Source organism: Podarcis bocagei, assembly GCF_964188305.1.
Source record: "Podarcis bocagei genome assembly, chromosome: 16".
Taxonomy (NCBI): Eukaryota; Metazoa; Chordata; class Lepidosauria; order Squamata; family Lacertidae; genus Podarcis; species Podarcis bocagei.
Window position 1 is genome coordinate 33,678,885 of NC_138142.1, and position 14,200 is coordinate 33,693,084.

Here is a 14,200-nt window from a genome sequence, read left to right on the forward strand (position 1 = left end):
AAACACGCTGATTCCCAGACCGTCCGTGGGACGGATTTAGAAGGCAATTGGGCCACATCTGGCCCACGGGCCTTAGGTTGCCTACCCCTGGTCTAGACGGGCCATTGGCCCGATCCACCTGGGCTCTTACGTGCATTGTTTTGTAACGCTTTTCAGCTTTGGCCCTCATAATAGACTGACCTGCTGGCAATTGGGCTAATGCTTTTTATGCAAACCTTTCAAATGATTGAAGAGAGGTGATTTGGCAGAAAATGCAGAAGTCCCTGCTATGAAGACCTTCAATCACAGATGGGGATCTAGCTGTCCCAACTGCCCATCCTTGACCCACTGCCTGGGTTGGCTGAGGCTGATTAGAGTTGGAGTCCAGGGACATCTAGAGGACAGCAGGTTTCTCCACCCCCACCCCCTTTTCTGGAATATCTCAAGCCTTTACCTGCCCGTGTGGTTTTCAAGTTACAATCACTAAATATGGGTTAGGGTACTTGTGTCACCTGTTAAGCAAGCATTGAAAGGGTGAAGGGAGCGTGGAGGTGAAAAACGTTTAAATTTAGCAAAACCTGTTAAAATGATCTTGAAAAGGCACCGCTATAAGTGCAAAAAGACGCGGTGGCGCTGTGGGTTAAACCACAGAGCCTAAGACTTGCCGATCAGAAGGTTGGCGGTTCGAATCCCCATGATGGGGTAAGCTCCCGTTGCTCGGTCCCTGCTCCTGCCAACCTAGCAGTTCAAAAGCACGTCAGAGTGCAAGTAGATAAATAGGTACTGCTCTGGCAGGAAGGTAAACAGTGTTTCCATGCGCTGCTCTGGTTCTCCAGAAGCAGCTTAGTCATGCTGGCCACATGACCTGGAAGCTGTACACTGGCTCCCTCGGCCAATAAAGCGAGATAAGTGCCGCAACCCCAGAGTCGCTCACAACTGGAGCTAATGGTCAGGGGTCCCTTTACCTTTACCTTATAGTGCGAAATGGATAGCCTTGCTCCTTGAGTGAAGGACTCCATGAAACACGTCATCTTGGGGGGTGGGGGAGGGGTTTGTTCCACCACCCTGTACAATTTCCCATCAGTGATAATTGTGTGTTGCTTTATACCTTGCCGTTATGAACACTCCCTCGCTCATTCAAATTGTAGTTTATTGCACTGGGGGCATAAAACGCAGTTACAGTCTCATTGCTTTTTCCTAGGCCAGGCATGAGCAACATGACCCCCAAATGGAAGTACTGTCAAATGGCTTCAATCTAGTGTCTCCGCCTAGAACTTTGTCATGGTTCTTTTTACCGCTGTGACAACAGCGTCCTGTCCGTAAATCCAAGGCCGTTTAATTCCAAGTAAATATGAGAGGTTTGCAGACACACAGAGCAACCTTATAAATGTCTACCCGGAAGCAAGCCCTAAAGGCTAGCTTAGCTTTTGTTCCTCAGGGAGGTTTTGCATATCTTGCGTATGCATCAGGAAGGACGCGTTGGTAATACAGGCATGCGGACAACCGAAGAATGCAAATCCGCAGAGACAAAAATCCTCCCCTTTGCAATGCTGTGTCTTGACCGGCCAGCTGGACTTTCAGCAGCTGCTGCGCCTGCGCAGAAGGAACGCCGAGTACTAAGTTCGCACAGCTCTCCCGGCCAGAGCTCCATCCAGCGCATAGAGTCACGCACAGCCGAAACTTCCGGGATTCAATCGACATCGCTCACTGATCGTGATTCATTATCTATGGATGTGGAATGACCTCTTGCCTAATTAGGATGTTTTCCATTGTCTTCTGCTGTGCTCACCGCTTTGGGAATGTTTTTTTGTTGTAAGCAATCCTGTGCATGGTTGCCTCTTAAGTTCAATTGAGCTCAATAGACAGACTTCCCTCTGAATTGACACATTCAGGATTTCACTGTGTACATAAACATATCCTCTCCATTTAGTATTGCGTTTATATCCCACTTTTCCTCCAAGGAGCTCAAAGTTCTGCAACTGGTTCTCCCACCCACCTACCCGTTGTCCTCACAACAACCCTGTGAGGTAGGTGAGGCTGAACAGAGAACTTTGTAGCTGAGTGGGGATTTGAACCCTGGTCTCTTCCGAGCCCTAGCCCAGGGCTGGATTCAGGTTTGATGAGGCCCTAAGCTACTGAAGGTAATGGGGCCCTTTATATGTCCAGCTGTGCTTTGTCAACAACAAATTGTCACTGCTTTTTGTGTTGAATCTATATAGTAATTTATGGACCTGATAGGTATCTAAAGTCATTTGCACATAACAAAATATGTCGTGCTGCAAATCTGTTCCTCTTCAAGCAGGAATGGGGAAAAGGTGCCCTTGAATACTGGGTCTCCCCCCCCCCCAGATGTTGGAGGTGTTGGACTACAACTCCCATCACCACAAGCCAGAAGAGTCAGTGGCCAGGAATGTTGGGAGTTGTAGTTTAACATCTGGGGAGCCAAGGTTGAGAAAGGCTGTTCTAGCCGATTCACTTTTTAAAAATAACAATCAAACAAAACGCATCCCCCGGGTTTCTTTGGGGTATATAAATTGAACTGGAGAAATGATCAAACAAATGTGATCTCCCTCAACCTTTGTGCTCGCCTAATGTAATGTTGAACTACAGCTCCCACAATCCTTGACTGTTGGCCGTGCTTGCTGGGGGTGAGTGGAGCTGGAGTCCCAACGATGTTTCCAAAATGGGGGCGGGGGGATAAAATTGATGTTGTTGGACTCCATCAGGCAACAGTCACGAATGAGGGGAACTGGAGTCCAACAACATCTGGAGGGCCCCAGGTTGGGGTAAGGCTGGACCTACAGGTTCAGGAAGGCTAAAATAAAGAAAAGGAGGCTGTTTACAAAAATCAACAACAAAAACCTACAGCTATGGGCACGGGTTTTGCTTATGGATTTATTCGCAAAAGAAGAATGCAATTGCGAGCCGGAAATAATCGAGGCTTTGATGACGTTCCATCCTCTTTGGGCACCCCCCCCCCTCACACTGCGGGAGGAAGGGAGGCGACGACAGGGGCGCTGCCCCTCCCCTTGCGACGCGTAGGGGGCGTGGCCACGAACGGCCCCTCCCATTCCCTCTGAGGCGGCGGTTGGAATTCAGCCGAGCCGGCGCCATTTTGTTCCGAGGTGGGCGGGAAGGTGAGGAAGCGGCGGCGAGGGCGGGGGATGCCTCTGCTGCCGCCGCTCTTGTCCACCGGAGAGGGCGTCTGAGGGGAGCCGTCCTCGGGCGGCTATCCGTACCATGGACCCGACTGGGCCGCGGGGGCCGACTGGCGGAGTCGGGGGGGCGCCGCCGCCTCCTCCGTTGCAGCCCCGGGAGTACAAGCTGGTGATGTTGGGCGCCGGGGGCGTCGGCAAAAGCGGTACGTTGAGGGGAGGCTTGAAAAGACTCACGTATGTACGCCATTGAGGGACGGGGTGGGGCGCGGGAATGATACGAAGGGCGTGGGTTGTTTTTTTGGGGGGTGGAAATAGGAGGAAGGGGCACCTTCGGAACTCTCTGCCTCATGATATGGGGACGAAACATACCTTCGCTGCTTGCTTAGTCCCCGGGCCCAATACTCTCTCGCTCACTAAGGTCTTTGGTAACTGGCTAGCCTCTTCCTTTCTTATTTATTTATTTACTAGCTCAGGCATGTATTGATTTATTCATGAAGTCTTTTTAAATACCGCTGCATTCTATCGCAGCGGTTTATAACAGCAGTGTCAAAGGTATAAAACCAAATCGTAAAATCATTGAAAGTTAGAAGCAAGAATATAAACTGAAAACGGACACCAGCAAACCATTGTGGAAGGATGTGCTCTGCATAGGCCTGGCGGCACAGAAAAGTTTAGAAGTTGGCACAGATTTCGCCCGCTGATGGTGATGCTTGCTCCTTTGTTGCTGGTGCGGGTAGGGCTCACCCTTATTGTTGTAATCAGCTTGTTAAGCTGTTCTTAAATACTGTGCTTTAATGTTGTAACGCGCCCTGGGATTACAACATCAAGGGTGGGAAATGAAAATAAAATAAAGAAAGAACCCTTCTAAACCACTTCTCAAGGCGATTTACACATAAAACAGTTAAAATAACAACAAGTACTAAAACCCTAACAGGTTTATTATGTTACTGGATCTATACAGTGTTGTATTTTTTCTGGTTTTGTTCTTAACTGGTATGTTACCTCGTTAAATTGCTTTGAAATGTGTCAAATAATTAACAATAAAAGTATTATCTGGTAGGAAGGTCGCTGTAATGTTTTTATTAGCTTTTAAAATGTTATTTATAATGTGATTACCAAAATGAATGTAGGGGCAGCTGTGTTAGCTTCCTTACAGTCAAAACAAAAAGGAGTGTGAAGCAGGGAACTGAACTGGCATAGTTTCATCAGTGCAGTTCTTCTGTATGTATGTCTATTCAGAAGTAAGTTCATTGAGTTCAGTGGAACTTTCCATTGAATTCACTTACTCAATTCACTTAGGTTGCAAACTCATATTCAGGAAACTGAATATCCAGGAAACGATATTCAGGAAACTGAATATAGGTGTGCAGCCTAAGAGACTGACCTATGAATTGGGAAGTCCCCCTCCTGAATCTTTCTTCTGCTGGATCAAGCACCAGTGGCCCATTTAGTCCAGCACCTTGTTCTCACAGTGCCCAGTCAGATGGCACTAGGAAGCCCATAATCAGGAAGTACAAAAGCCACTCTCTCTGTTGGTGGTTCCCAGCAACTGGGATTCAGAGGCTTTTTGCCTCTCAAGTGGCAACAGGAAGAACATAACCATCCTGGCTAGAAGCTATTGACAGCTTTGGCCTTTATGAATTTGTCTTATCCCCTTTCAAAGCAATTTTTGATGTTGCAGCTTACCCTGAGGCCTCCACACGGATGTGGAGTTTTCCTCACTTCAATTCTGTACAGGGCAACTTCCCTCTTGTCTATTATGACTGGAGTGATTATCATGTGGGACTCCCTGCCACAAGATGAGGGGACAAATATTCTCATGCTCTTTAGCGTGTAATATGAAAGTAGCTGTAATGATTCAATTGGTTTTTATCTACTACTTCTGTTTTATGTTATTACTGCTATTATCTATAAATCTGTTTAAGGACGCTACGCTCTGTTAGACAAATTTAAAAGGAATCAAGGTTGGCTCACAGACTTTCATCCTAGAACTTGCTTTATTTTAGCGGTATTTGTTAGTTTTTTGAAAGCAACCTTGAAGTGTTTTCTGTAAGCAGGAAAATATTTTCCCCAAACCAACATGAAGGTACATTACGCAGTTAGAATATTGGTGCATCTTGCGCAATACTGTTTGCTCCTAACTGGGAGCGCCTCTCCAAGGCCCCTGATGGGACGATTTTTATAATGTATTTTTCTTACAGCATTTGCATACTCCTAAGTCTTATAGAGCTTTAAAGGTCAAGGCCAGCCTTTTGAATGGTGCCTGGAAATGGATTGGGAGCTGTTGTAATGTTTCTCCCCTTAAAAAACCATGACAAATTATATTTAAAATGGCATGTCTGGTCACATTTGTGGCATGTCCTTTTTGAAAGAAACTTAAGGCTTTGTGCAGAGTTATCCCAGTAGCACGTGCTACATCTTGTGATGATAGCCATTTCTGCCTTTTGTTCATTTTAATATATTTGTGCCTTCCTTTCAGCCATGACCATGCAGTTCATTAGTCATCGTTTCCCAGAAGACCATGACCCTACCATCGGTGAGTGTGTACTTCTGCTTCCTCTTCCCACCAGTGGTGTGCTGACTGAAAAAGAAAGAAAAAAATCTGGGGCTGGTAGGAACCCCAAACCTGCAAAATGGGGAAGCCTTTCTAGTGTTGAGATTAAAAGTGTCTTTTAATTTCTGAACCTTTCCCCCCAGACAATATTAATGATAGTCACCTGTCTGTGATACTATCTTTGATTGGTAGAAATGTTAACTCTCTTTTTTCTTTTCTTTTATTTGTTTGTTTGTTTGATTGATTGATTTATATGCCACCCTATACCTGCAGGTCTCAGGGCAGTTTCCATCCCCCCCTTCAAAAAATAATGGTGCTGGGTGCATGAAACTTCCATTGGTCATTGGCAACAGCACTCTGGTACCTGAGATTAATCTTTTAAGTGGAGAAGTTGAGAGTTGAACTTGGGTCTTTCTGCTTTACAAAGGCCAGGGCTCTTAAACGTGAGGAGCTTCCATGAGTACAGGAGGCTCTCTGCGTCAGCAGTTTACTCTCCCAACGCGGAGGAGCTCTGGGCATTCCTATTCTGAAGGCAGCAAGGGCAGCCTACTAGCTGGTAAATGGGCTAGGGGCCCAAATGGTACACTGCAAAGTCGTCTGTGTGTGATTGAAAGCAGAATTTCATCGTAACTATTAATATATTAAATATTTTTTCAAGAGGTACTTGTGAGCCACAGGTGGAAGTTCCCAGGTATTGTCAATCATTCACATCAGTGCCTGTATCAATTGGCAAAAAAATGTTCATGTTTGTGAGAGTTGTTGTTTTTTTAAAATCAAAAAAGCACAATAACATTTGAGGCAAACCATGAGCGCAACAATCACTTAAGCAGTAACTATGGGTCTCTGTTGTGAAGTTGTCCTTTGCTCACGAAGACATTGATAGCTAGACCGTACTGAATGTTTGTTTGTATTTCTTTCTCTAGAGGATGCTTACAAAATGCGAATAAGGATTGATGATGAACCTGCTAATCTGGACATTTTAGACACAGCAGGCCAGGTATATAATACCCAGTGTACATTTTATATTTTGCTTTTACTCATTCAAAGTGGTTTACATACATTTACCTGACTGTGATCCTTAAAAAATCCTTTATGGTGGGTCAGTATTCTCCCCACATGGGTGGCTGAGAGTGCCGTCAGGCATCTTGTTGTATAAGTATTTTCATATACTGAAGACACGCTACTTTACCCTTGCACTGCCAGCAATGAGCATTCATTTTATAGTACCTGTGTTGTAGGCACAGGACAGAAGCTAGTTTGCCCAATCCACTGTAACCCTGGGCATTTATTTATAAAATTATTTACAACAGTGCTTACAATAAAACACCATAACCCAGTACAAAATGGTAAAGAGTTGCATAGGCCTGTTTACATAAGGTCTTCAGATGGTGATAGAAAATCATCTATTTGCCTGCATGGTGATAGTGAAGCATGCTTACAGACCTTTTGTTGAATGGGCAGGCTTATGGTATTCCATAAAAATCCTGGAGCTGGAATATACTCTTGTTGTTTTACTTCTTAGGCAGAATTTACCGCCATGAGGGACCAATACATGAGGGCAGGCGAAGGGTTCATTATCTGCTACTCAATCACAGACCGCCGAAGCTTCCATGAAGTGCGTGAGTTCAAGCAGCTTATCTACCGTGTTCGGCGAACAGATGAGACTCCCGTGGTTCTCGTGGGGAACAAGTCTGATCTAGCTCGTCTCAGGCAGGTAAAGAATGCTTCATAATTAATTATTTGTTCAGTTCCTTTTCTTGTATGTTGGTGATTTGCAAATAAAGGATGATAGAAATTGAACCGAATCTTTGGATTTGCTCATATCGAAAGGGAGGCAAATAGCCTTCCCTAGAAGGTGAGGTTGTCGGTTAAAGGATTTCTAGCCAGTCTTTCAGGACACTTAGCTCTCACAATTTTGTTTTCAAATAGACATGGTAGTTGCATTCCCACAAGCTCCAGGGATACCTTCAGATATGCTGTCTTGGTCCCTTCCCCCTTGTTTTGCTGCTGAGTAAGTAGGATGCTGCAAGAGGCAGGGAGCATGTTGAAAAACAAACATTGGGAACAATTGGGACTTCTCTCAAGATTGAAATAGGATTGGGAAAGTGCATGTAGATACCAAATGTGTAAGTAAGAAAGCAGAGCAGAAAATGCACATGCTAGGTGAGCATTGAAAGATGCGGAAAACAATAAAGCCATGCCACACAGCAGGTATGGAAGAAGTGTGCTAAAATAAAATTAAAAAGTGTATGTAATAGAATGTGATATGTAGCTTGCTACTTCGTTGAGGCTTCCTATAAAGTGGAGTGCCCAAGAAAATTGCGCATAAAGCCTTCCTTCCTTCCTTCCTTCCTTCCTTCCTTCCTTCCTTCCTTCCTTTATAATCTTAGTTATTGGGAAATGGACATTCACATACTTTGAAGGACTTGGCAGAAGTTCAGGTGCTGGGAATGCCACCAAGAACAGACAGTGACCATGTTGAGATTCGTAGAGGGGAGAAAAGAGAACTTCTATAGCTATATATTCCCAATAATGTTTCATTGCGCCAAAATCCACTGCTTTCTGAGAGCTGCATGTTTCCTACTATAAACAAACCCCTTAAAATCTAACATGAAAGCATGGCATTTCCTTTCAAATGTTTGAAAGATCAGGAAGAGCCTCTGCATAAAGCAGGAATGTCAGAAATATATAGCAAAAGATGGATGTTGACGATGAGTACAGAGAGCGAGGCATGAAAGGACAGTATTACAGGAATTTTCAGGCTGTGTGAAGGAGTCTGTAAAAAGCAAATGTGGGCTTGGTTAAAAGAAATGGCCGCCTCTCCTGTTGCTGACCAGCATGTGCTTTTCTTGTTGCAAGGTCTCCAAGGAAGAAGGTTCAGCCTTGGCACGCGAGTTTGGCTGCCCTTTCTTTGAAACTTCAGCTGCCTTTCGCTACTATATCGATGATGTGTTTCACACTCTGGTTCGAGAAATCCGGAGGAAGGAGAAGGAAGCGGTCATGGCGCTGGGGAAGAAATCCAGGCCTCGGACGAGTGTGTGGAAGAGGTTGAAATCTCCCTTCCGGAAGAAGAAGAAGAATTCTGTGACATGAATCAAATATGTCTGTCAGCCAAATAACTGTGTGGCTTGCAGGAGAACCAAAGCAGTCCAGCAGCCCTTTGGAGCCTTGTGCTTGTTTCTGCTGACCATGCCAATCGAGATACTTTTGTGTGTTCTAAACTGGATGGAGTGATTCGGCCCTGCCATCAAGAGTGCCGCGCTACATTGTGTGCTTTGAAAGTTTGTTTAATCTGTTTCTTCCTGGAGTAGACTTGGCAAAGAAAAGTAACAATTGATCCAGATGTCCATAAATCAGTTTTGCAAATAAGTGCAAAATGCATAGCCAGCTACTCTGCCCGCATGTATTTTGTGCCTCGCAAGGTTGGCTTGTGCCAGTTGGTCTGATATTTTAAACAGTTTCCAACATTAGGATACCTTCTGGATTTGGGTGTTGGTGTCTCAACAGCATTTCAGAGGGTTATAGTTCAGAAGCCTTGTTGCATAAGCTATTTTTTTTTACCCCTAGGAAGGTAGCAAAATGTACATGAATTTGATGAAGCTGATCTGTTGGGATTCACGGGCCACTCGTGTAGCAGGTTTGCTACAATTGGTTGCTTCAAGTGTGGGGGAGGAATGCTACAAGATTTGTGCCAAATCTTTATCCTTGTGTATTTTTCCACTAACTTGATTCGGGGTGGGGATGAGCAGATCAGTGTCTGTCAGCGAAGTTGTTGAAAACTTCAAAGCACAGGAGACGCCAAGAGCCCTTCAAGTATGCACGACTGTTGCACAAGTTTCTTCGCACGTGCAATTTTGACTGTTTCTGTAATAATTAACACTCCAGATGCATTGGTAGTCTCTCTTTTAAAAACTTTCCCCAGTGCCATATTCTTTTAGATTTTGCAGCAAATGTTACCCTATTTTCCCTTCCATGGGGGGTACTGGATTGTGCAGTATTAACTGCAGATAAACTTGCACCACTTTTCTGGGATTCTCGTGCCAGTCTCTGAAATTCATAGGAAGCTGCAGGCGAGAGCTTGCTTGCTAGGAAGTTTCCCTGTCTCCTCCTGAGGGGTGGTGGTGATCTGTGACCAGTGAAAAATAGAAAGGCGCTGCAGGAAGGGGTTGAAGTGGGAATAGTGGTTGTTACTGGGAAGTCGGAGAGTGGTGGTGTCAAGTTGCTCTTGTGAAAGGGTGATTGTCGACGGACTGTTGGTTGGAAGACCCACTGACCCATGGCACAATCGGGTGGGTGGACACAGCAACTGTCTTGGCTGTGAAAAATCCAAGGTCAGTCCAGTTCAGAAAGGATCTTTGGTAGCAAGGCTGGGAAAGACCCCCTCTGCTACCTCCACTGATGGTAGGCGTGTGCTTCAGAATACGGTTGCTGGAAAACCCAGGAGCGGAGAGTGCCGTCGCTCCCAGGTCCTGCTTGGCCACCGTGAGAACATGATGGTGGACTAGCTGGGCCACTGACCTGATCCAGCAGGCTTTTTTATATCCTTATGCTGGGAACCTGGAGAGCCATTGCTACTCAAGAGTGGACAATTCTGGGCTAGGTAAAGGGATGGTCTGATTCGGTATAAGGCAGCTAACACATGCTTGTATCTCAGGCCTTAGTTCTAATCTGAAGCATCTGGGTCCGTGGTTCATACCTCAGTGTTGACATCCCAGCAGGAAAGTGTTGTACGCGCACGGAGCTGTATTGGTGCTGATCGTAAAGTGAAAGATTTTGTACTGTGGTTTTGGTGCAGGGGGAACACTTTGGAAGGAGCGCAGAGAGGGTTTCTTCGAGACTCGAGCCTGTACTTGAAAATGTAGCAAAACCCCATGGGGAAAGCCACACAGTTTCTTGCCACTTCCTTGCATTATTTTTTTTCATACACCAGAAGAGCCGCGTGCCTTGGAGAGTTTAAACATTACCTTGTATTTGACAAATACGTGGTTTTTAAAAACCACCAAGCCAGGATCATATCGTTTGAGTGTCAAGAATAAGCCAATCCCTCTTGAATTAAATTCCCAAGTGCCTTCAGGAAGTCATAGAGGGGGTCCTCTTTTAGCTGGCATCAAACCTGAATTTCTATCCCCGGGTTTCAGTTACTATACTACAAATGTGATCATTTTGCAAAATATTTTAAAAGGGGGGTCAGATGATACAATTAGCCAGCTGGATACATCAGCCTTTTCTCAAACCTCCTGCCACGTTTCTTTGCTTGATCTCCCTGGTCAGAGAATGACAGGAGAAAGAGTTAAAATCTTTCTGTTACTTTTTAGGAAATTAATCAAGCAGTAATAAAATAGAGGCACTTCTTGGGTTCTTGAAGTATATTTTGTATTGCTCTTGAATTACCAAGTTGTACCAGTTGTAGTATTTTTAATATATAAATCTTATTTGCATTATGAATTCTACTGAGCAACTGGGTGTGTGTTTTTTGGAGGCGGGTGGAGTCACATATTCCTTTTAGCAAGGAAGATTTCAAATGTATTTTATTGAGTATAACAATATATGGTGTATTTATATTAGTAAATTAACTTAATGATCAATTCTGGATACTTTCCATAGCTACTAATTTAGAAACAGATCACACCTATATAGTTTAATAAATTTTATTTAGTGTTGAATCAGATTCTTTTGGCACATGGTGGATAAATCACAGATTTTCTTAAAGGAAATTTTCATGTTCTCTTTAATACTCAAGTCAAAGTGACTTAAAATGAGATGGTTATAATTCAAAACCTGCAGTTTACTGTAGGAAGCAAAATAGAGAACAAATGGAGCTAAGAGACTTGCCTTTTGGGGAGAGTGAAAAGCTTTGTGCCTTAAATTTGTGGTTTTTCAGAATTCATTGTTACATTTTGTGCTAACTTGTGAACATGCCTGCTCCCCATTTTCCTTATCATAATTACATCTGAATAATAAGCACTTTGGGGGGGGGGCGCAATTCATGATTTTTATGTTCCACGTACACTTTTGTACCTACAAGCTGAGAATTGCATTATAAAGAATTTGTTTTTGTTTTTAGTCTCTGCCTTGCTTTTTAAAAAAATGAATAACGAAGAAGTCTCTTGTTGGTGCCTGGAAATAAATGGTGCAGACGGGATGGGAAACGTATGCTATAAAGTGTAAGTTGGGCTTGTTATTAAGGAAATTTATTCAAAATCAACAGCAACAAATTTGAGATTTAAGCTCCACCAAGGCTGCAATCCTGTACCTACCATGTGGGAGTAATCTCGGTTAAACACAAAGGGACTTACTTTTGAGTAGACTTGTACAGCAGGGTTGGGAAACCTCAGACCCAGAGGCCAAATGCGACCTTCCAGGTGTCTCTGTTTTGCTCTTGGAATGATCAGGCCATGCCCCTCGGCAGCCATGTATCACACCCTGAGTTTTCTCTGCCTGGCTGCAATGTGAACTCTGATCATACAGCTCTTGCTTGTCTGGATGGAAGATAGAGAAGGGGTGTGCAAGCCTTCTGTACAATCTACCTTTCTGTATAAGAGGTTACAATTTACATTCGTTGCTCTGGCCCTGCCTATAACTGAAAGGAATGCGGTCCCCAGGCTGAAAAAAGTTCCTCACTTCTGATGTATATGATTGCATTTTAGGGTTTAAATGGTATAACGATTGAGAATTCTCACTTGCCACCCTTCTGTGCACAATACGAACATTCCAAATTTGTGAGGCGCTGGCAATTAAGCAGGGCCTTTGGTCTTGACTTTAAGCATATTTTTATGTCTCAAAATACATTTCTCTGCTGGTTGATCATGTATTCAGGACACCCAAACTGCTGTGTCTTGAATTCCCTGAAAGGAAGCAAAATACTGACTTTTATACTAAAACATAGCAGCGCATCCTGACCCTCTTGCTTACCGAATCCACTGATGGAATCCTTTTGTGACTCAGACCAGATCTGAAAGAACAAACACTATTTTTTAGGCTGCGTGGTGCTCGGTATCACCTCATCTAAAAGATTTGTTTGAATCACCTTTGAAACTTCTGCTCCCGGTTTTATTTCTCCCTGTGTTCCTCGATCCAAGAGGCAGAAGATTTTGAAAGAATGGGCTGTAATTTCTACTCTAGAGTAAACCCATTGATATTAATGGACTACATTATCCATGTATATTGATCTCAATGAGTCTGAATTGGACTAGTGTCAGATACAACCCAATTGCTCTGTTTTCTGTTACGGATTACACGTTTCAGGAGCTTGTTAACATTTCCCCTGCTTCAACATTCTGTAGGCATTGAACTGGATCTTGGCTAAGAGATCTTGGGGAGGGTGGCTCTGAATGTGACAAAAGGCTTTACATTTTGACCTGTATCAATTTGATTCCGCGGCGATGGGCAAACCCATAAGAACAATTTTAAAAAACAAACACATCCATTAAAACTGCATTTATTTTTAATTGGAAGAATCGAATCGAATTGAACACAGCAAATGTCAAAGAAGCTGCTTTTTCCATGCTAGGCATTTTGCTAGTCTTTTCCTCCTGCTGGGTTTGAAAATAGTTTCCTATTCATTTCACCAACAAGGGGAGGCAGGAGAGAGAAGGGAATCTGTGTTCCTTCCCTTGGGGGAGTTCGATGCCCCTTGTCACGGCAGACAAATAGAACTGAAAGTGGATGAGGTAATGCTTTCCAAGTGAGGCTGCGCGGCCGACGTTTGTGTGTGTTTTGTGTGCGTGAGTGTGCACCCGGGATGCACAACTGCATGTGACAACGAGCTGAACCGCTAGATGGCTTCCCCTTGAGGTGAATGGCAAAAGGGTTCATTGATTTTAAAAAAAAACATGCAAATTCTGCTAGGAGAGAGAGAAACGGGAAAAAAGGGATGAGCAGAAATCTTGAGCAGGCAGTGAGCAAGCACTCTACAGTGGTACCTCGGGTTAAGTACTTAATTTTGTTCCGGAGGTCCGTATTTAACCTGAAACTGTTTTTAACCTGAAGCACTACTTTAGCTAACGGGGCCTCCTGCTGCTGCCGTGCCGCCGGAGCAAGATTTCTGTTCTCATCCTGAAGCAAAGTTCTTAACCTGAAGCACTATTTCTGGGTTAGCGGAGTCTGTAACCTGAAGCATATGAAACCCGAGGTACCACTGTACTGTTTTGACTTCCAATTAGACATGCATACCATTTTTGAGCCAGGTTTGAAGCCAGAATGTGTGACCCCATTCTTGACCCTAAATGATGAGCTAGCTTGTGCAACAGAATGCAGTGATAGAATGGCTTGTGCTCAGTGCGTTTTTTCGGGGGGGGGGGGGCAGGGGTATGCATACCCCTAAACATTTTATGAATCTTAAGTTTGGCCTTATTGAGAGGCAGCACTTCAATATGAGTAGGAAAATGAGAGTACCCCTAAACATTTTGTAGAAAAAAGCACTGCTTGTACCACCTCAAAGTGCAGGTGGATTCCCCCCCCCCCAATTTTTGAATAGTCCCCCTTTGTAAAAGTGCCTCCAAAGATAAAA

The 14,200-nt window shown here is 44.1% G+C and overlaps 1 protein-coding gene across 2 annotated transcripts; it reads left to right on the plus strand.

Moving 5' to 3' along the window:
- Positions 1-308: 308 nt before the first annotated feature.
- On the plus strand, positions 309-11,754 carry RIT1 (Ras like without CAAX 1). 2 transcript variants are annotated; one of them, XM_081173869.1, is made up of 5 exons: positions 309-387; positions 5,617-5,673; positions 6,615-6,688; positions 7,214-7,405; positions 8,551-11,754. In XM_081173869.1, the coding sequence occupies exons 2-5, from the start codon at positions 5,619-5,621 to the stop codon at positions 8,782-8,784; spliced, it is 555 nt and encodes a 184-aa protein (XP_081029995.1). In that variant the 5' UTR covers positions 309-387; positions 5,617-5,618; the 3' UTR covers positions 8,785-11,754. The 2 variants fall into 2 exon arrangements, with proteins under 2 accessions (XP_081029995.1, XP_081029994.1); XM_081173868.1 differs by lacking the exon at positions 309-387 and adding an exon at positions 3,078-3,340.
- The last annotated feature ends 2,446 nt before the right edge of the window (positions 11,755-14,200 follow it).

Bases quoted from the DNA above. Each gene is read 5' to 3' on its own strand.
- RIT1 (XM_081173868.1), top strand. From the start codon at position 3,220: ATGGACCCGACTGGGCCGCGGGGGCCGACTGGCGGAGTCGGGGGGGCG. The intron at 3,341-5,616 runs GTACGTTGAGGG...CCTTCCTTTCAG, and splicing joins CGGGGGCGTCGGCAAAAGCG to CCATGACCATGCAGTTCATT. The intron at 6,689-7,213 runs GTATATAATACC...TTTACTTCTTAG, and splicing joins TTTTAGACACAGCAGGCCAG to GCAGAATTTACCGCCATGAG.